Source organism: Panthera onca, chromosome A1 (assembly GCF_046562875.1).
Source record: "Panthera onca isolate mPanOnc1 chromosome A1, mPanOnc1 haplotype 2, whole genome shotgun sequence".
Classification (NCBI taxonomy): Eukaryota; Metazoa; Chordata; class Mammalia; order Carnivora; family Felidae; genus Panthera; species Panthera onca.
The window spans coordinates 132,291,279-132,315,275 of NC_138339.1; the positions used below are offsets into that span (position 1 = coordinate 132,291,279).

At 35.7% G+C, this 23,997-nt stretch overlaps 1 protein-coding gene across 1 annotated transcript in view; it reads right to left on the reverse strand.

The window, feature by feature from the left end:
• Positions 1 to 23,997, reverse strand: part of ADAMTS19 (ADAM metallopeptidase with thrombospondin type 1 motif 19) — a 236,214-nt gene that overhangs the window by 44,074 nt on the left and 168,143 nt on the right. Inside the window, exons 16-18 of the mRNA XM_060636222.3 lie at positions 20,368 to 20,448; positions 6,652 to 6,809; positions 2,472 to 2,625 (exon numbers count right to left, since the gene is read on the reverse strand). Coding sequence (XP_060492205.1) covers positions 2,472 to 2,625; positions 6,652 to 6,809; positions 20,368 to 20,448 — 393 coding nt within the window. The remainder of the gene's footprint in view (positions 1 to 2,471; positions 2,626 to 6,651; positions 6,810 to 20,367; positions 20,449 to 23,997) is intronic.

Consider the following 23,997-nt stretch of genomic DNA (forward strand, 5'->3'; position numbering starts at 1 on the left):
ATGCACATTGGCAAACAATCATATATAGGCTCCCTTATTAAAAACAACAACAAACTCTTTGACTCACAGTCCCCTCCAGCTATTGCCACATTTCTGTTTTCTTCTTTCAGCAAGATTTCCTGAGTTACTTTGAGTCTTTTCTCCAGTTCACACCATGATTATTTTCTTTTGAATCCACTCTATTTAATCTTTTGACTCAACTACTTCATTAAAATTATTTTTGTCAGGATCATCATTGGACTCTACATTTCAAATATAATAAATATATTTAAATAAAATAAATATATTTGAAAATATAATAATAAATATATTTAAATAAAGTAAATACATCTAAAAATATAATAAATATATTTGAATATAATAGTCAACTTTCAGTCTACAGTATTTTTGACCTGTTAGTTTTTGATAGAGTTGATCATTCTATCCCTCTTGTAACACTTTCTCACTTACTTTACATGAAAGCACTCTCTTCTGCCTGCTTCTTCTCCTATGATGGTGGTTACTCATTTTAACCTGCTTTGCTGCTTCCTTCTCTCTCTGAAGTCTAAAGAGTAGAGTGCCCCAAGACTCAATCCTTTAGCAGCGTCTCTCTCTCTTCACTCACTCCTTAGGTCACTTGAGCCTCAGCATTTTAGAATACCTACCATATATTTTCTATCTCTAGTCTGATCTTCTCTCCCGGCCACCCAACTTACATATCTTACTTGATGTCACATTTAGATGTCCCATAGGGATCTCAGACTTCTGTTGGAAATCAAACTCTTTCTTAATCCTGCTACTGCACAGGCTTTCCTAGGTAAGTTGATGGTGACTTTGTCCTGCCAGTTGCTTGGTAAAAGCCATCACAGTCATCCTTGACATCTTTCTTTCTCTCACACTCCACATCTAGCCTTTCAACAGATTCTATTGATTCTACTTTAAAAAATATACAGAACCTGACCACTTCCTCCTATGTCTACTGCTACCACTGTGGCCAAACTACTATCATCTCTTTCTTAGATTATTGCCATAACTTTCTGGTTGATCCACTTCTCCTCTTTAATTCCATCTATTCTCAACTCAGACATAGAAAAACCTTTTTATACCATAAACCAGAATAAGCCACTTCTCTATTCAAATCCTCTAACGGCACATAACATCACTCAGTAAAGGAGAACCATGCTAGCATTCTTGCTATTTCTGGAGCATTCCAGCTCTACTCCCACCTCAGAACCTTTGCCTGGAACCCATTCCCACCGGACACCCCAGCAGACACCCTCTTGTGCCCATCCATAGTCACTACAGATTTTTAAATCAGTGTGGTCTCCTCACTGAGGCCTTCTCAGACTATTTTCTGCACCTACCCCCTCCCAACTCCCAACCCGTATTTATTTTTCTCTCTTGCTTAATTTTCATCGAGAGTATTCTTCACGTTTTGAAACTATATTACTTCTTTGTGTTGTGTATTTTCCTTTTCCTTTTCCCCCAAACCTTTTCCCCCACATGCTAGTCTGGTTTGTACCTTTGCCTGCTCCTGCCACAGCACACTTAGGCTATGTATATCAACAGTTTCTTTGCCTAGAAAACAAAACTGATATTCCACTTGTCTATATTTTGGTATAATTGAATAGAATATTTCCTTTTAGCCTTCAAAAGAAGCTCTTACTAAAGAACTATAGAAAATGTGTTATGAGGTACAAAGCACAACGGAAATACTATGCTGCTCATGACCTGAGATCTTGCCTTGGCCTAACGGGCTCTGAGAGTGACAATCTGTTGAATCTCTGGGAATCAAGGATCTCATTAGTAGGATTAAGTGATTTGCCAGGCTCACATTTTAGGCCGAGGTAATTTTGGGCTTTTGCCTCCTTAAGTTCTACTATGAAAAAATAATTTAAAACCTGTGAGTGAAGTTTCGAGATACATCCATATTTTATAGAAAATAGTGACATATACTTTTGAAAAATCGGAAGAAAGCAGTGGGGGGGGGGGAATTAAATGATGTCCTCCATGTGCTCCGTCTAGTCACCCTAAGTATGCAGACGGCAAAGAAGCAAGCTTGAGGCTGCTCCTTCACAGCACCCTTATATTTATTGCGGGTTTACAATTCTCATGGGTAGAGGTACTCCAGAATTTGAAGCTGTTAAGATTCTAGAAAATTAAAAAGTAAATACAGAAAGTAACTATAAAAGCATGATGCATGATGGGACAGCTTGTGTGGGGTCTAGGGCAACCCTGTAAGCAAATGCATTAATATTTACGCAAAGCAATGCAATGAATCACTGTAAATGGCCTTTTTTCAATTCACGTCCAATTGTGCCACAGAAGAGTTCGGCTTTTAGGGGCCAAATGTGTCACAAAAACCTTTCAGGTTCCATTCCTTTATGGAGCTTGGAATTTCAGAGAAGGGTTTGCAGGGCTGTCTTAATTCTCAGTGAGTAATCAGAAAACAACTACAGTTTTGGTAAGATAAATATTGGAAAATCCTTCACCTCCTCCACACGTGGCATCACAATCTTCCCAGCCTGTGTGCGTCCACATGAAAAGGGGTTCGGGTGCTTTTGAGCTCTGATTCTCTGGAAGAGGGTCCAACGGGATAGTATATTCATAGTGAAGACCATAATTTTGGTCTTGAAATAGCAGCACCTATAATATATGAGAGTGATCAAGGCAGATGGGTTAAAGGAGAGCACAGACAATGTGAAGTCTAATACCAAGGATACTGATATCTTAAGACACTTATTACATGGTGTGCATGCTCTTTTTACATGCAGAATTGTGACATTATTACTGAAATCATCGAAGTGTCATACTTCTGAAAAGACTGGTGTTACACATTTACCTCTGAGCTAAAGACAACATGAAAAACGGCCCACTTAATGAGGTCAGAGATACCAGATCATTTTTTTTTAATGATCTATGAATGGACTAGGCAGTTTCCCAAATTATGATACATGTAGAAGATGAAGTTAGTGGAGGGGATGGGGCTATCTGTCCTACCTAACTTCAAGAGATAAGCCACAATCTAATGTCAAACGTAGACCTTCCACTCATATAAAACAGAAAGATGGACAGAAAGTCCCTGTGTCACTGGTAGAGGAAGAGGATAGAAGACTTTGGGAATCACTTCACCCCAGAAGGGATAGAGAACGTCTAAATTAACCAGAGAACAACAATATTTTTCCATGTTGCTTAAAGTTAACTTCCAATTTTGGCAAGATTACTGATTTTCCATTTGCAGCAAAGATCATTTCATTTGAAAAGAAATTTATGTTAAAATGAACTCTTTAATAAATATTAACTTACTAATGGTACAGTTAGGTACACATATGTAAACAGTGCAACAAACCAAGAAAAATGCATGAGGATAACTGCACACTGGGCCACACTGGACTAGCACATAAGCAGAGACCATGTCTGTTTTGCTCCTCCCTGGTGCCCAGTGCCAAGATTAGAACGACATCATCTTGGGCAATCATGTCTATTTTAAATGAAAGAGGGGTGCCTGGGTGGTTGAGTAGGTTAAGCATCTGACTCTTGATCTCAGCTTGGGTCATGATCTCATGGTTTGTGAGATTGAGCCCCACATCGGGCTCTATGCTGACTGTGTGGATCCTGCTTGGGATTCTCTGTCTCTCCCTCTCTCTCTCTCTGCCTCTCTCTCCATCTCTCTAAGTAAGTAAATAAATAAACTTAAAAAAATAAAAACTTTAAAAAAATAAAAAATAAAATAAAATAAAGAAAAATGCCTGAAGTATATTCATTTTAAATGAAAGAATGAATGAGAATATATGTTCCTTTAGAAGTACATTTACACAAAATATGTCAACCCCATGGAACATATTACTTCTTTGAATCTGAGAATCTATAAAATGCAATATCATGCATAAAACATTATCTAAAATTTATATTTTGTTAAATTATTAAATAACTTTGTTGGATATTAAACCTCTATCAAGGGAGTTGTAATGACAGGTAATTTACAGTTAACACTCAATGGGAAAAAAAATTACATGAGCCCAGGGTTAATTTTCTTTGCTTTTTTTCCCTCAATATTCTGCTCAATATATCAACAGAAATGCTAAGATATATTTTAATATGTGGATCTGGGAACTAACATACTGGAATTATAAATCAGTTGTATCAATAATAAAAATAATAGTTTTTAAATTCACGTACACATAACGTACTGGGATATTCATTCTAAGTATATCACAGTGTTGATTTTGGCATTAAATATCGCATTTGATGTTGCCAGTTATAAGTGACTTGGGGCTAAATGAGTTAAGAGAGAGAGAGATAGAGATTGACTTATCTTGTTTATGGACATAACCAGACTATTACATAGTTTTTAAAGGGATAAAAGGAACATAAATTACAGCTATTTGCCAACTTCTTTAATTTAATGAAAACATGTCTCTTTTTCTTTAAAAAACTACCTTTTCATTGATAGAACTTTAGATTGTCCTTGAATATCTAATGCCATTTAAAATAAAGACATTGGCTACAAAATCATTAGCTCGCTCTTAAACCATCTGAGTTTGGCAGTGTATCTCTGCGAGAAGGAAAGTGTGACCGCGTTACAGTTGAGGGGCACATTTTGAAGCATGGCAGCAGAAGGTATTGCCTTTCAAAATTCAGTACCGGCTTTCAATCTGTAATAGTCATTAAAGAAAAATATCTTAGAAGTGCAGTTTCCCTTGGATTACTGAATAAATCCAGGTCACATAGATGCCTTCTTTTAGACATAGTTCACTGACTTTAATTATGCTTCATGCTTCCAGGAAAAACCTTGGTAATTACCAGGCAGATTAAGGATTCTGCAGCAAGGAAACTCCTCTGCCCAACACTGAGATCTCACAGACTGTTTTAAGATTTTGAATTAGAGACTTAATAAAGAGCACCGGTCTTGTTCCATAAAAAATGTAGGTTACATTCATATAAGGCAGGTTACCCGGTGGCATTTTCTGCAACCCAGGCATTAAAAATTGGTTTGTTGTTGATAATGTTGTTATTATAAGTGACCCAATCATGGAAAGAGCCAGATATTGGTCATACAGTGTTTGGTTAAGTCACTTTTTTTTTCTTTCTCCAGATGGCATAGGGCACAGAGTGGAGTTTTCAATTCAAATTAAATAACAGGATCCAAAGAAACTGTGAGGAGATGAAGAACATAATGATTGAAAGTATATGTATACTTATGATCCCATGCTGTCTGGTGTGAAGAACTTACATCTAAGCTTTATATCAGGAGAGACTGATTAACACCTGGTTTATTCATAGCTGAATGACTTACGGTAAGACGCTGTGCCCATTACTTAACCTATTTCATACTAAGTTTATTTTTTAATCTGTGAAATGGAACAGTAATAATACATATCACTCAGTTTTACTGTAAGAATTAAATGCTTTAATGAATGCAAAGCCCTTTGGAACAGTGTCTGACTCAGGGCTCAGTGAGTGGTATGTATGATCATTACTATTAAGATCTGGAGCAGAAGGTCCCCATGCATCTCACTTGGCTCCCTTCCTTCCTGTTGGTAAGGTCTACGATTTCAGTTCCATGAAACACTGTTATCTGAAATGTGGTCACTGGACCAGCAGCAGTGACATCATCTGGGAGCTGGTCAGAAACGCAGAGCTCATGTCCCACCCCAGATGAAACGAATCAGAATGGGCATTTGAACAAGAACCCCAGGTGATCTGCAGGAACATTAAAGCAGAAAAAGCAAACACGCTGATATGTGATTTGAACCTCTGGCTCCTAGACCAGCAACACAGATGTCTCCAATTGAAGACAAATTCAAAACTTGAATTGTGTGCCGATATTAAGTAATGTGGCACACTACACTCCAAATAAACAGTCAGTTGATCGTGTTTTAGAGTTGTTTTTATGTGTGGACTTAAGGAGGTGTTGAAGTGTCTGAATTTCAGACTTTGCCACTAAGATGGAGAACGTGCCAGCCGTGCAGTGAGTGCTTGGCTACCGAGCCATTACCAGTGACTGCAAAGATCAAGGTCAAAAGGGGCATGTGAACCGGCCACCAGCTGGGACACAGAACCCCAGCGTTCTGCTCCCTTCACTTCATACTCAGTCCTGCCTCATACTGAGTCTTTTACTACATGGTAGTAAGAAACACTCAAATTTTCCTAATTCTTTACAGGAATCAATTCACCTATAAGAGAACAGAAGAGGGTGATTGGAAGCACTGTTAGACATGTTTACCAAATCTTTTCCCAGGGAGGATATCATTTTATCAAAGTCATTTTATATAGATTCAGAAAATGCCCGTTCCATCGATACTTGAAATGCTGTGATTGGCCACACTATAACACTGTCTTTACAGACATCCACTCTGGTTAGCGATTCACTAAGATGCTGTTAGTAAACTTCCTCTTTTAGAAAAAATAGGCTCCTTCTTGCCTGATGATTTGCTTCTACTTTGAGTCCGTGAATTCCCTAAAACATCTTGCTCTTCCCCCAGTAATTTCTGGCTTTGACATCATGATTTAGAATACATTAAAATGAAAACCTAAAAACCCACCTCTTAGATAATTTTGAATGTCTACCTGACAATTCAACCTTGGAAAGAAGATAAGACAAGGTACATTGGGAAAGCCCTTTGCCATAGGAATCTGATTATGCAATGTCATCAGTTCGTCCCCTCATACCAGGAGGTGTAGAGGTGATGTGGTAGGACCTTTGGCGGAGATCTTCTCCCAGAGGCCTCGTCTTACATAATGAACAGTAGTGCCCGCTAAGTTGAATGCTCCCGAGTGTTCAATCTTCCAGTCACTATTAATAGACTGCTTTCCAGTGTCTCGTAGAGCTATAAAGAGGTTCAAAAATATTATGACAGTTGAACATGTCCTTATTTTGTTTCAAATGATTTTTTTTAATTGAAACTTCCAGACTCTTCCACATAATTGAATTCTCTAAGAGACATTTATGTGAAGGTTAATTGAAGGCTTTTATGTCATAGTTCTATGAAAATGTTTTGATAAGGTAAGCCAATAAATCTTTCTAAATATTGTTTAAGCTAATCTTCATGGATTGAATATTTGACCATCTCCAAGTTTTTTATATTATAAATAATGCTCAGATAAATGTACCGTATAATGTGTATATCTGAATATTTGTCTCAGACAGAATCCCAGATTTGGAATTACAGACCCAAATACGTTAAACATTTAAAGACTGTGAAAAATATTTTTAAGTTGATTTTCACAAATGTTGCATCAATTTAGGCTTCTGTAACAGTGACCAAGAGTACCCAGCTTCAAATACTTCATGGAAGCACCTTTTTCTTGTATAATATTTCATCATGACTGAACAGTTATCAGCTATCAGCCATAAAGTAGGAAATGCTCAAAACTTCTGGGACCTCCCCAAATTAACAATTATAAATATGTTATCTGCCTTTATTGAACTTCTAATCTAACTGAATACTCTGGAACTCGTGTGGGAAGAATGAAGAAAACCTGTCTGAAAGATATCATTTCCTGAGGATGTTAACCAGGGGAAAAGAGAAGCAGAGAAAGAACATTCCGGACCGAGAGAGCTACACATGGGAAAGCCTTAAAGGTCACAGCTTGGTGAGAATCAGGGAGCAAGTATGCAGGACAGCAGATGCGCTGAAGGGGATCATAGGAGGAGGCTGGAGAGGTAAGGAATCACCGGACCTTACAGGCCTTGTTCATGTTTTAAGAGTTTTTTTCCTAAGAAAAAATACAAAGCTATAGAAGTTTGTGAACAATGTTGTATAGAAATGGACCGATATGGAGCAAATTTGGATGGGGAAGACAGTATATAACATTAACACAGTAGCCCAACTGAAAGTAATGGTAGCTTGGATTCACGTATTGGAGAAGAATACCAAGGGGCATTTAGGAGTGAAACTGATAATATGTGATGATGACTTGGCTGTCGTGGGTGATAGGAAGTATGAGGTATGATGCAACGCTTTTAGGATGAGAAAACAGGTGGGTTATGACAACAAATAATGAGATGGGAAAGACAAGCAAAAGAACATGTGTGAGGAGAAATACCAGGAGTTAAATTATGAACAATGTAGATTAAAAAAAAATCTCTTGTTTAGTTGCTATTGGGGTTAAAGGTATTTTTCATTTGCTTATGAGTCATTTGCATTTAAAAATTTTAATTAACAAAATAAATTATTAATTCTCTATTAAGGCTTTTCTGGTCCACTGAGGGATTTTTCTGGTGCTAATATTTCCATTTTATAAGTCATGTATCAACAAAATTTTCAAAATTTTACCTTATCAATATTAATTTCTACCAAATAATAAGATTATTATGTACTATCCATAAAGTACGCTTTAGATAAATCTGAAAATATATATGCTTGATATTTTATGAAAAATATGTAAGTATTCACTTTTACCTTGAATTTTAAATTTGAGAGGGAAATAATGGTGACAGAAAACTCTTACCACTTTGCAAACAGCTATTACCATCTACAAATGGATATACTTCAGATAATGCTAAACTGATTTAAAAAATGATTTTGCCTAAAAGATAAAATATTTCCTTATATTTCTCTAAAATCTATTAAATATTTTAAGAAATCTTTTTGGCCTAGATTGGTAACTGTGGTCCGTATAATTCCATATTGTTCCTGTATTTCAACATATACTCAGGACATAATTATAAAGAAACATTTCCTGAAAATCTCTAATAAAAATGCCTTTAAAAACCTTCTGGGGGTGGCTATAGTATAATGTTTAGACTCAACTGACATTTCTGGAATTCTGCATTCCCCTCAAAATGGCACGCACAGGTACCTGAAAATCCACATAATTTATAAGCTTAATAGCAACCTCATATGAAGAATTAACACTCTGTGTATGTGATGTTTCTTATTTTATGTTTTTGTTTTTAATTCATTAGCTTTAAAATGGGTTTTTAGAAAACCTGTTTCTGGCCATACCTTAACAAATGGAAGTGTACTAACTCCCCCACTTTAAACAATGAGAAAACTAAAAATATATGAAACAACTCTTTTCAGACACTGGACAATGTCAAGAGAGAACCGAGGTCCCTAAGAGAAGGAGAACAAATAAGATCTCTAAAATTGTTTTGACTTTCTGCCTGAAGATTTTTACTAGACCAAACCACAGGGAAGGGGAACTCAAGAAAAGCACAGATAAAAACGGCTTCAGTGAGATGACGACACAGAGAATGGAGTTCAAATTGGCTAAGGCATCTGGAATCTGTTTTATGGAGTACTGGAGAAGAGGGAGCTACACAGAGTCAAGCTCCAAAAATCTGCTGAGGTGTTCCTTTGAGCCTGTGGCTAAATACCAAGGTGTAAATAAGTGTGGTGAGATTCCTCAAGGCTGGGAAAAAGCAACTACATAGGGCCTGGAAACTATACAGCTCCTGGATCTCATGTAGGGTTGGAAGACATACGAGTTCTATTCATTCAGAGTGGGTAGATCTTACTGAACACACAGAGACTTCAGTGGAGCACTTAGAAAATGTGCACTTTAGAAATAAGGCTGGACTAGTCCCAGAATAAAGGCCACTCTGGACCCACCCTAACAAAGCCTTTACAAAAGCTACAAGAAGTTAAGCTGATGTGAAATTAAATTGAGTGGGCAGCAAAATAAAACTCAACACTCAATAAAAAACAACAGCCATTCGGAACTGTCACATTAACAGTGTCCAGCATCCAACCAAAAAATTACTAGATATGTGAAGGAGTCAGAAAATGTGACCCAGAATCAGGGGGAAAAAATCTGTTAATAAAATGAGACCCAGAGAGATGATGAAACCAGCAGACCAAGACTTAAAAAAAAAACCCAACTATTATATATGTTCAGTATGCACAAGAGTTTAAAGAAAAATCTGTAATATTAAAGAGAAAAATGGAAACTTTAAGAACATAAGCAAATCAAATTTCTCACAATAGAAACACAAAATCTCTGAAACAATAAATTCACTAAATGGGCTTAAGAGCAGATTAGACATTGAAAAATAATCCAGTACACTTGAAGAGCAGCTGATAGATTAGAAACTAATTGGAATTCAAAGAGAAAAATAAAGGCTGAAAAAATGAAGAGACTCACAGGAAATGTGATAAACTCACATTGGTATAATTAGCATCCCAGAGAATAGGTTGTAGGCAGAAAAATTATTTGAAGACATAATGCACCAATTTTTTCTATATTTGATGAACACCATAAACTTACTGTACTATTCAGTACAAGGGAACCCAAGCATGATAAGCACAAAGAAAGCCATACCAAGGCATATCATAATCAAACTGCTGGAATCCAATGATGTGAAGAATAATCTTAAAAATGGCCAGAGAGGAAAAAGGCACATTATATATAAGGAAAAAGGATTACAAAATTTCTGGATATACTATCAGAACTAATACAAGCCAGAAGACAATGAAACATTACTTTTAAAGTGAAAAAAGAAATTAAAAAAAAAGGAAAACCAAACAAAATATAGAATTCTATATCCAGTGAAAATATCCTTCAGAAAGGAAAAAAAAAATACACTCTCAAAAAAACAAAATTTGATAATTTTTCTGCCAGCAGAGTTGCTCTGCAAGAAATGAAAAAGCACAGGGGTGCCCGGGTGGCTCAGTCGGGTTAGCATCTGACTCTTGATTTCAGGTCATGATCTTACGGTTCTTGAGATCAAGCCCTGCATCGGGCTCTGCTCTATCAGTGCAGAGCCTGCTTGGGATTCTCTGTCTCTCTCTCAAAGTAAATAAATAAACATTAAGAAAAAAAATGTAAAAGGACAGATGTTCTTCAAGTAGAAAGGACATGGTTCCAGGTGGAAATGGGTGTCTATGTGAAGGCCTGAAGAATGTTGGCACCAGTAAATGCATAAAAATACTTAAGTAAGCTTTTTCATTAATCAGTTCTTTATAGGATGATTGGCTTTAAGGCAAATATGATTACATCTGTTTTGGTGATTAAAGCATATGTAGAAATAAAGTGATTAGATGGAATGTAGATATAAAATGCATAATAGCAAAAAGGGGGAGAAGCAGGTAAAGGGAAGCACACTGTTTTAAGGAACGTGTATTATATGTAAAATGGTATAATATAATTTGAAAAGAGAGTGTAAGAAGTTAAAAAATGCATTTTGTAAATCCTAAAGTGACCATTAAAGATATAAAACAAGAGTTATATGTAGCTAATAAGCAAATAAAAGAGATTAAGTGTAAGGCTAAAAAATAGAAGACAGAGAAATAGGTAAATAGGAATAAGAAGGCATGGAAAACACAGAAAATAATTCACTATGCCCATAATTATATTATATTTAAATGCACTAAGTATATTGGTGAAAAGAGAGAGACTTTCAGGCCAGAAGGGGAAAAGAAGACCCCACTCTATTCAGTTCAGAAAAATAGGTAGATTAAAACTAACTGGATAGGGAAACTTAAGCATGAGACACTAATCATAAAAAAAGATATACTGACTATATTAATACCAGACAGCATGGACTTCAGGGATTTCCAGAGATAAAAAAGGGATTTTTTAAAATGTCATTTAAGGGGCCCCTGGGTGGCTCAGTCGGTTAAGCGTCCGACTTCAGCTCAGGTCACGATCTCGTCATCCGTGAGTTTGAGCCCCGCGTCTGGCTCTGGCTGATGGTTCAGAGCCTGGAGCCTGCTACAGATTCTGTGTCTCCCTCTCTCTCTGCCCTCCCCCGTTCATGCTGTGTCTCTCTCTGTCTCAAAAATAAATAAACGTTAAAAAAATTTTTTTAAATGTCATTTAAATTTAACTTACTTCAAATGCAAAATTCTAAATGCCATTAAAAATATATTAAGGAAACGATACAATCCTAAGTGTACAACAGAAAAAGCATCAAAATGCATGAAGCTGGGAGCCTGGGTGGCTCAGTCAGTTAAGCATCTGACTTCAGCACAGGTCATGATCTCACAATCCATGAGTTCGAGCCCCGTGTCAGGCTCTGTGCTGACGCTCAGAGCCTGGAGCCTGCTTCAGGTTCTGTGTCTCCCTCTCTCTCTGTCCCTCCCCTGCTCATTCTCTGTCTCTCTCTATCTCAAAAATAAATAAAAACATTTAAAAAAATTTTTTTAAAAATGCATGAAGCAAGGGGCACCAGATTATCTCAGTCACTAGAGCGTGAGACTCTTGATCTTGGGGTTGTAAGTTGGAGCCCCATGTTGTGTATAGGAATTACTTAAAAATAAAAAAAAAAATCTTAAAATAAAATGCATGAAGCAAAACTGACCTAATTGAATGGAGATACAGACAAATCCACAATTTCAGTCAGAGATTTCAATAGTTCTCTTTTCCTAATTTATAAAGCAAAAAGAAAATAAACAAGAATATAGAAAATATAAACCAAATGGAGCTAAGTGATGCTTAGAGAAGAGTCAGCAACTGCAGAATATAATTTTTTAAAGTATAAATGGAACATTAACCAACATAGGCCATGGGTCATTGAAACAAGTCTCAACTGAAATCAAACTCAATGTATTTTCTTACCACACAGATTTAAACTAGAAACCAGTAACAAAATACCTATTAAAAAACTTACAAATATTTGGAAATTAAATCATACATTTACAAATAACCCATGGGTCAGTCAAATCAGAAAATTACAATGGTAATTTGAAAGCATTTTTAACTAAAATTACAGTATCTATAAATTGTGATATGAAGCTAAATCAGTGTTTAGATAGATAAACTGTCATAACAGCAAAGAATAAAGGAGTGAAATCAATTATCTGAGTTTCCACCTTAAAATATATAAGAAAGAGCAACAACAAAGGCAATCAATGACACCAAAACTTGGTTATTTTAAAAGATCAAACACAGACACTGCATTACAACAGAAAAATATGACAAAAAAAAGCTTTAGGACAATAAACTTGAGAAGGTAAAGAAATGGGTTAATTCTTTGTAGACACCAATTACCAAATCTGACTCAAGAAAAAAGCCACCTGGATATATATATGGTACACACACATGCACTGAAGAAATTAAGTTGGGCTTTAAAAACCTTTCCACAAAGAAAATACCAACATTCAAACATTTAAGAAAAAATACTACCAATTTTAAACAAAATAGAAAATAGAAGAGGAGGGGCTCCTTCCTAAAAATAATTTTTCCTGAGATAGATAACAAATATAGGGGCACCTGGGTGGCTCAGTCGGTGAAGTGTCTGATTTTGGCTTGGGTCATGATCTTGCTGTTTTGAATTCAAGCCCCGCATCTGGCTCTGTGCTGAGAGCTTGGGACTCTGAGCCTGGAGCCTGCTTCAGATTCTGTCTCATTCTCTGTGCCTCCCCCACTCTAGTTCTCTCTCTCTCTCTCTCTCTCTCTCTCTCTCTCAAAATGAATAAAGAAAATTAAAAAAAAAAAAGATAACGTGTAAATACCTGTATTTCATTGTTACCTTCATAAGTAACACATTGATTAAGAATATTTATTTGTATTTAGGGTCACCTGGGTGGCTCAGACAGTTAAAATCCCACTTTGACTCAGGTCATGATCTCCAGGTTCATGAGTTCACCTTGGGCTCTGTGCTAATGGCTCAGAGCCTGGAAGCTGCTTTGGATTCTGTGTCTCCCTCTTTCTCTGCCCTTCCCTCACTCGTGCTCTCTCTCAAAAACAAACATTTAAAGAAAGGATTTATTTGTAACTATTAGTCAGGAAAATTACATTTTTATATATTTTAGAGCCAAGTGTTTTTAGAAAAAGTAAGTTTTTGCAAATTTTTATCTGACACTATGGCTTGCCTTTTAATTTTCTTAATGGTGTCTTTCAAAGAGCAACAGTTTTACTCTTGGTGAAATCAAACACATTCATTTTTGGGTGAAAGGGTTGGTATTTTTGTACATCTATTGTAAAGAAATCCTTGTGAAGCACAATGCCTTAAAAGTTTTCTCTTATGTTTTTTTCTAGAAGCTTTAGAATTTCAGCTTTTTTGTTTAGATCTCCAATCCATTTTGACTTAATTTTTATGTATGATAAGAGGTAGGGGCTAAAGTTCATTTTTTTTGGTCCTCATATAAATACCCAGTTATTCCAGCATTATTTGTTTAAAGAATATCTTTCTCTTCTGTGCTGCCTCAGCACTATGTTTAGAAGTCAGTTCATGCCCACATTTGTGCTTAATTTCACTATGAAGATAAATTTTCCCAGTTTTCTTTGTCAATTTTTGCTTAAAAGCTTTCAAGCTATATTCCTGGGTTCATATAATTATAAAATTATATTATTTAATGATGACTTAAATGCTTAGATAATTATTCTGTGACTTCTTTCACCTCCGACAATGCATTTTCCTTTAAAGTGAGTTCTGACTTATATTACTATGGCTCTATTAGTATTTTTTTGGTTTTTATTTTTCCTAGTATAGTTTTCCATTCTTTGATTTTCAGTTTTTGTGAATCTTAGATGAATACTATATACCTGAATTATTTTCAAAATCGTCTGACAATTTTTGTCTTTTAACTAGAGATTTTAGTTTTTAAATGCATACTAAGACTGCTAGTATGTTTTGTTTTATTTACACTATCTTATTTTGTGCTTTCTTTTTTCATTTTTTCTGTATATTTCTATTATTTTTCTTCTATCTTGTATTCTATTGATTGACTGAATTTTTAAAATTTAATTTTGAAAATTGTACTTGGCTATTTGAATGTGTTTAGTCCACTTTTGCTTATTTTTAATATTTTTAATTTTTTAATGAAATATTTTTTAAATATTTTAAATATTTTTAATTTTAATATTCTAAATTTTTAATATTTTAAACAATTTTATTTATTTAAAATTTTAATATTTATATATTTTTGTTTTAAAAATATTTTTAATATTTTAAAATATTTTGATTTTAATATTTTAAAAATATTTTAATATTTTAAAACAATTAACTATAAGAGTTTTATATTTTCTGTATATGATGCAAATGTGTATCTGATTCTGCTCTCCCTTATTTTTACTGTTTATTTATGTTCACTGCTCATAATGTTTATTTCCTTTTGTGTTTTCTGAACATTTCTTTACTACAAAATTTTATTTGTTGAACCTTATAAAATTCCTTTGAGGCCTGGTTTGAAGGTGCATTACTTCAAAAAGGATTTGCCTTTGCATATGCCAGCCACCTTGGTAACTTCATTAAAATAAATGTCTTGGAGTTTTGTACTTCATAGTTGGGTAAAATGGTGCTATGAATCCATAGGCGCATTTTCTTTGGGTTACGAACCCTCAGGGAGGTTGATTTTCTACTTCCACCTAGTATCAAAATTAATACCGACACATTTCCTGATCTTTGATGGAGCAAATCTATTTCTTTGTCTCCTTCACGCTGAGCTTGTAGTCCTTTGGGGTCCTGCTTTATTTAGGTGTCTCCTGTTAGAGCCTCTACTTTATAGAGCCTCAGGCTTTGTTTTCTGTCCACCGTGTATCCTGGTGCTCAAAATCTAAACTGGTCACCAGGATTAAGCTTAACTGGGATTTCGGTCAGCCTAATACTTGGCTTCCTGTTCTTACTTTGTTTTTGGCACGTGAAGGCTCCTTAATTTGTTTCCATTTTAGAGGTAAGTTTAAAAAAGTGTTCTTTTTTTCCTCCTTTTGTAATTTGCTCAACAGTTTAAAGTGTTTTTAGTGAAAAGTTTTTCCATAGTGGTTTGCAGGCAAAACTGCAGGCAAGGTAAATGGGCCCATATGACCTTTTTTATTAGACTTTTAAGAATCATAAGCTACAGTGATTTTTGTAAAGATATAACATATGGTCGATCTGAACTACTCTCCATTTTGGACTTTCTGATTAATTATTAACAAAACTGAGCCATGATATTCAGAAATGCAGATAATAATTACATATGGGAATATAATTCAGCGAGTAATGTAAAAGAATAATTGTATTGGGAGGGAATTAACTGTCTCCAATGAAATTATAGTTTTATATAGACAAGTTAATTTGTTAAAGATCAGCTTTCCAGGAAATAATCCATTTTCCTGATGCTATTTCAGATAAAGATTTTCAATAACTTCTTTCCAATGTCCAAAGAAGCCTTTAGGAAATGTGGTTTATGATATGTATTCTCTATGATAGGCTTGAAATCTAAGATTTTAGGCTTAAAATCGAGGATTTTAATACTGTGCCATTTTCCCCCAAAATTTCCTCTCATCCATGTGTGCTATCTCAGCAAATGCCATTATTATTTGCCCAGTTGTTTAATCCATAAACCTAGAAGTGATCCTTGAACTTTACTTTCTATCCACACAACCATTCTCACCAAGTTTCATGAGCTCAACTACTTCAATGTCTCTAGAAGCCACTGAGTTCTTCCCATTCCCAGTCTGTGACTGGACCATACCACTGGCCACTTTCTCTTCATCCTTGCACCCTTCTCCTAATTCATCAGGATAGCTGTGATTGATTCAGTTAAGAAGTAAGGAAACTTCTATTTTCAACATGAATCTCCCAAGTAGTATTCAGACTGTTCAGGAGCACTCATGCTATTTCCTTAAAAAGTAAGAGACCCTAGTAACTTATGCCTAATTCTAAGCACAAAGAAAAGTGACAATCATGAGGCCAGAGACTTAACAAAGACGTGGGATTCTGGGGCGCCTGGGTGGCTCAGTCGGTTAAGCGTCTGACTTTGGCTCAGGTCATGACCTCACGGTTCATGGGTTCTAGGCCCATGTTGGGCTCTGTGCTGACACTCAGAGGCTGCAGTCTGCTTCAGATTCTGTGTCTTCCTTTCTCTCTGCCTCTCCCCACCTCATGCCCTGTCTCTCTCTCTCTCTCTCTCTCTCTCTCTCTCTCTCAAAAGTACATAAACATTAAACAAATTAAAAAAAAAAAGACATGGGATTCCATTTTTAAATTAAATGCTCTTCTCATAACAAAAAGTGGTTGGAGATTTATGTTTAGAGATATACATAAGGGAAAGAAGATGGGATCTGGCATACCTGGAGGTAGTGACGGGAGAAGAAAACCACCACTTCATGATTTATATTCCCCTGAATTAATGCTATACAATTGATCTCATTAGTTAAGAAATGGGGGGAAAGAGGGAGATTGGGGGAAAGTTCAAGGAAAATTTGTTCATATAGGACATGTACTTTAAAATCACAAGCATAATGTGAGAGACAATGAATTAAAAAAAAAAACAAAAAGTAAAAAGAGACAGTAGGAACCAGATACAATGGCCACACTGCTTGGGCTTAAATCTAAGATCATGGTTTTTTAGATGTATGATCTTGGGAAAGAAACTTAAACTCTCTGGTCCTCTAGTTTTTGATTTAAAAAAAAAATTAGTGGTGCCTACTTCACAGACATGTGAAGATCTATTTAGCAGATATATTTAAAGAACTCACCCATACTAATTACTATACAAGTATGAACCATCTTTTTTTAATTAAAATTCACTCAAAAAAAGTCTTTATTACTTTCTGTGTGCCAGAGTCTGCTTTAGTTACTGTGGATAAAGCTCTGAGAAAAATGATCCCTGACTTCAAAATTAACACTGGAAGATACACAATATAAAAGCACGTATGCAAACAGAGAAGAAAACTCAGTGGTGCTGGTGGTAGGTGCTCTGAAGAAAATAAAGCAGGACAATGCAGCAGAGAGTAGCTTGAGTGGGGGGTCACGGTGGTTATGGAGAGAAAGTGATATATCTGAGTAACTGACAGGACTTGCTGATGTATTAGAGTGGTAAAGGCAACTATCAAGAAGAACTAGTTGTGGTATAAACTCCTGGATAGAAATTAGTGACTGTGGGGTCATAAATAATGGCCCCCCAAAAGATACCCGTGTCCTAAAAGATAGATATCATACAAAGTATCTTCTCTGACCACAATGGGAAATGATTTAGAAATCAGTAACAGGGAAAACTGGAAAATTCATCAATGTGGAAATGAAACAACACTCAAAAAGCCAATGGACCAAAGAAGAAATTATGAGGGAAATTAGGAAATATCTTGAGACAAATGGAAATGAAAACACAACATAGCAAAAGGTAGAGGACACAGCAAAAGCAGTGCTGTGGGTGGAAACTTAGAGCAACAAATGCTTACATTAAAAAAAGAAGATCTTATAATGTTAACAACCTGACTTTATAAGCTAAGGAACTAGAAAAAGAACACACTAAACCCAAAGCTACCTAAAGAAGAAAATAATAAAGATTAGAGCAGAGATAAATGAAATAGAGAATAGAAAAATAATAGAGAAAACTAACAAAACCAGAAATTGGTTCACTGAACAGGTGAACAAAATCAACAAAACTTTAGCTGCACTTGACTAAGAAAGAAAAATAAAAAAGACAACTGAAAAGTCAGAAATGAAAGTGCGGACGTTACAACCGATGCTGCAAAAATAAAAAGGATGGTAAGAAATGTACCGTAATAATTCTCATGCCAGTCAGAATGGCTCATATCAAACAGACAAGAAGTAAGAAGCTTTAACTAGGTTGTGGAGAAAAAGAAACCCTCATATACTGTTGGTGGGAATGTAAACTGGTGTAGCCACTGTGGAAAACAGTACAGAAATTTCTCAAAAAATTAAAAATAGAAACGCCATACAATCCAGTAATTCCACCTTCTATTTACCCAAGGAAAATGGAAACACTAATTCAAAAAGATATATGCACCCGCATGTTTATTGCAGCATTATTTACAATGGCCAAGATACGGAAGTAATCTCAGTGTCCACCAAGAGATAAAGAAGGTGTGGTGCATATACACAATGAAATATCACTCAGTCAAAAAAAAAGAGTGAGCTCTTGTCATTTCTGACAACATAGGTGGACCTAGAGTATTATGCGAAGTGAAATAAGTCACACAGAGAAAGACGACTTGATTTCATTTATATGTAATCTCAAATGAACGAACAGAAACAGACTTATAAATACAGACAAGAAACTGGTAGCTGCTAGACAGACAGAGCAGTGGAGGGATGGGCAAAATAGGTGAAGGGGACTAAGAGGTACAAACTTCCAGTTATAAAATAAATAAGTCATGGGGATTAAAATTACAGCTTGGGGAATACAGTTAATTATAATAAGACCATATGGTAACAGAAGGCTACTACATTTGTCACGGCGAGCACTGTGCAATGTATAAAGCTGTCCAATCACTATATTGTGCACCTGAAACTAATAGAACATTGTATGGCAACTATACTTGAATAAAAATTTTAAAAATTTATATGCGAACAAATTGGATAGCCTAAAAGAAGTGTACAAATTCCTGGAAACACAAATCTTACTAAGACCGAATCACAAATACTTATAACTAGCAAGGATACTGAATCAGTAATCAAAAGTATCCCCCAAAAGAAAATTACTGGATGTTAAAATGGCTTCACTGGTAAATTCTATGCAACATCTAAAGAAAAACCAACATCAATCCTCACATTTTCCAAAGAACTGAATTGGAGGGAAGACTTCCTAATTCACACTTAGGAGGCCTAGCTCATTTTTGATACCAAAGCTAGACAAAGACACTACAAAAAAAAGAAAACTACACAGGAGCTTCCCTTATGAACATTGATTTAAAAATTCTCAACAATACACTAGCAAACCGAATTCAGAAGCATAAAAGGCATTCAAATCAGAAAGGAAGAAGTACAATTATTTCTGATTGCAGATGATATGATCTTATACGTAGAATATTTACTCTTTTACCAGACCTAATCACATTAGATCCCTTTAATCCATGGATGCCATAACTACAGACAACCATTTCATATGACTTAATTGGTTTGTAATTTTGATATGTGAGCAATATGTATTTTGGCAACTGAGCATTTTCTTTCATATATTTAAATCATTAATTGGCCTAATTAAAATAGCTGATACAATTCTTTCCATATGCAATATTTAAACATTTAAAATACTCTCTTCGTAGGTGAATATACGTAAAGTGAGGAAAGGAAACAGCACCATTTCCCATCAAAACATTAAATCCTTTCAGTATGTCAGAATTTTTTTGAGAATCCCACAAGATTTTCTATTTCTAAAGGAATCATATGCACAGACACACACATATATGCATTTGTACATGCAATAAATGTGAATGTGTATATGCATATATGAAATAAACATGTTTATGAAATATGTCTGCATATGTGTGAAATAAAACATACCTAAATCCTCCAATGAGTTTTTTTTTTTATAACACAGCATAACATGTGGAAGCAATTTATACTCTCCCAAAAACATAGACAACCAGATTGCTTTTGCTCTGATAAGTCCCTGGGAGAGAAGGAAAGAAATTCCTACTCGATATGACAAGAGGTGCTTCCTGGGAAATTCAAACATGTAACTAGAAACAGATTGATGTCTTCGTCATTACAGAACTGTCAGGGCAGGGAGTGGGGCTCGTACTTGGATCGGCTCTGTGTCAGGTTACCTAAATAGCTATGTGCCGGCTTTTCCTCCACAACTTTGATTCTTCTTGCTCCAGCAGGTATCACCAGCACTTCTACATAACCTGTAAGGGTCAATAAAACACGAAATAAATCTTGAATTCTCTTAAGATCTCTTTTCTTAATTGACTTGCTCTTTTTTTCTTTTGGTTTTGGTTTTTGCTATGGTATTTCAATACTTATGGAAAGAAAAAAAATGCATACAAAAGCTGTCATCATTGCAAGGGGAGAAATTTCTTGGAAAGATGTCGAGTCTATAGCAGTATTAAGGGCAAAAAGGTAACTGTATTTTATGTTAAAAAACATAAAGGCTCATTGATCTCTTATGAAGTAGGAGGGGGAAAAACCACAATGGTAGAGCTCATTTAGAAACACAGTAGATCATGGAACAAAATAAGTAACTTCAGATTTTGCTCATGAAACTCCTTTAAGTTAGAATGTGTGGGGAAGAAGGAAAGGCAGCTGGAGAGAATGCAGCTGGCAGGATCAGGTCCCTGGAGTAGCTGAGAATAGGACGAGAGACCCAAGCACTCCCTGAGGAGATTAACAAAGGGTTTTGAAACTGGGGCTGGAGACAAGAAAGTGTAAGGTTGCACCTTGCAATCTAGCATCACCCTGAAAGATGTCAAACAGCTAGAAGCAAGACCCAATTAAGTGTTTGTTAGAAAACCCTTTTTAGCAGAGGTGAGGAATGTAACACTTGAAGTGAAATAAGATAAAAAGATAAAGTGAGATAAAAGAGAGTTTGCAGAAGAAGTCACAATTAAGACTTCATTTAGTGCAGAAGAGTTATACAGCAGACACCTACTTTTGGCTGAGTAGTTATGCTTTAAATTTTAATATTATAATATATATGATATAGGTAATATTTAATATTCTTAATATTTGTGTAGCTCCATGTATCTGATCAAAGTCTAACTTCAAAGCTAGTAGAAAGGCACAATAACTGATCCCAGAGTTGTCATCTGTTGATTAATTTTTCAGAGTCCCGAAACTGTTTATAATTATTGGTGTAAACCCAAAGGTAGCACACTCCCCACCCGGTGGCAGTGGCTGGAATCTGAGGCATGTGTTTTCTGAATCATAATTTCCATTAGTGAATGCTGCTTACCCAATTTAACCATTGTTAGCAAACCAAATCATACAAGCACTATCATTTTGAAACATGAACAAAGTAGGCAGTGATGAAAGTAGAAGCAAATGTTTACTACCGATTTATACACAGAAGTACGGTAAGAAGATCTGTGCACTCAATGAGCTCATAATGAAATTGGAAAGACAAAGCAAAAATACCTTATACAAATAGGAGTTAAATAAAAATTCAAAAATTATGTAAAAAAGATCATATGCAGGATGGTATGGTTAACTCCCTGCTTAAAAATATAAACCACTGTTTCAATAGTCCTCCTCCTCTGATTACATCACCACTCAAAAGGTTCACTGCTATTTTTAACTCACGGAAGTGGGATTTTTTGTTTTCCTTTTAAATTGTTATACACATTACTCATGTTTGAGAAACACTGGCATCAACTCGAATCACTCAGATTCAGAGAAGAGAACATTTCATAGAGTCAAGTAAAGCTTCACAAAGAAGTAAACAGACGAACTGTTATTGAAGAATGGACAGGAATTGGATATGCATAAAAAAAAAGTATGAGTTAGCTGAATGCAAGGGAAAGTAAGAGAGCAAGTAATATTTTTGGTAGCACATAAGTAAAATAATTCTGTCAGAAAGACAAGATGTTAGAATATGTCTCTGTTAAAGAGAGTTTTAATGCATGCCCAAGATACTGAATTGATCCATCTGAAGTTAGTGAACATAGCAAGGAACTTGGTAATCAGCTACTGGTTGGGAGAAGCTTTATCTGAGAGCAGTATGCAGGATGCCTAGTGATAGGCGAGTTGTGGATTAACTGTATTGGGAGGCTAACATAAAACTCCAGGAGCACGAGAGGCTAAGGAAGAAAACCCAGTAGGCCCTGTGAAGAAAAAAAAAATTCTGAACTGACAACCAATAGAAAGTGGGGAAATAAACACTGAACACAAAGCTTTCTTATTACTTATGTGAGAATGCAGCCATAGTTTATAAGAAAATGGAAGTCAATCTTTGATAGTTCTGATAAGTTGAACTTCGCAAATTATAGTTAATAAACCAACATAACACACTAGTGAAAATAGCTACAAAGAACTCTGGAACATCTGGAACTCCAGACAAAGACTAGGCTATTGGAGTACTTTTGTGAGGTGGTAATATCAGCCATGGAAGTAACTGGAGAAAACTGAGGGAGAAGAGAAGTGAAGGACTCAACCTAGGACAGTCATAGCTTTAAAGAGAGAGACTGAAAATAAAAAAGAATCCAGAGAAGGAATAACCATGAGAAGCAGGAGATCTGGCTGTTCTGGTGCAATGGGATCCTATAGATTGGATTGTCTTAAGAGAAGCTGTTGGTCAACTGTGTCAGAAGCTGTAGAAACATCAAAGAGAAAGATGACTAAGGAGGGCCCCACTGAATGTCACAATCAAGAGGTGACTATTCATCTCTGAGCAAAGTAACTTAATAAAGTATTTGGAGAAGATATTAAATTTCAGGATGTTAAGAAAGAAGAGGAGAGAGAGAGAGAGAGAGAAGTAGAGGGAGTTACTGTAAATTCCTATTTGAGTTTAGCAGTAAACTCAGAGGTTTGCTGTACATTAGGACAGTAGGTTATGTCTAAGTTTATAGTTCTATCTAGAGCAAGTGTCATTACTCAACTGGAATCGCTTGAAGGACAGATGAGTTAGACGGAGTTTCAAGAAAAAAGGGAGAAAGAGAAATACAGAGCAAAATGGTTTGAAGAGAGATGGCCAATGAATGGGGACCAAGATATTTTTCAGTAGGTAAGTCATTTAGCATGATTGAGAATGTGCATTTTTAAATTTATTTTTTATTTTATTATTTTACTTCTTAAAGGTTTATTTATTTATTTAGGGAGAGAAAGAGAGAGCACCAGCAGGAGAAGGGCATAGGGAGAGAGGGAGAGAGAGAATCCCAAGCAGGCTCTGTGCTATGAGAGCAGAGCCAGACGCGGGTCTCAATCCCATGAACCATGAGCTCATGATCTAAGCCGAAATCAAGAGTTGGTCGCTTGACCAACTGAGCCACCCAGGTGCCCCAGAATGTGCAATTTTTTAAAGCAGTGAATATGAGAGTGGCTACTGCCAAGTTTAGTAGTTGGAATAAAGTCTGTGATGTCAAAATTGTAAATTTGATCCTCATGTTGGAGAGTTGGCTTTGTTCACAGGAACATCCTATTTAATAACCAGAGATTCCATTCTTAAACAGACCTATTAAAATGCCAACAGCAATCACTATCTTCATGGTAGTAATAATGATAAACGTCAGACTGTGACTAGCTATGTGCTAGTCACTATTGTACGCAATTTACATAATTATTCATTTAATCATAAGGGTAACATCCAAAGTAGATACTACATTTCTCATTTGATTGATGAGAAAATAAAGGGAAAGGGAAAAATTACCGTTTTCAAGACTGCTCTCACAGTAATTAGGTGACTGAAGCTGTGACCTAAGATCTATCTGATTCCACTATGGACTTCGAGCTATGACCCGCTG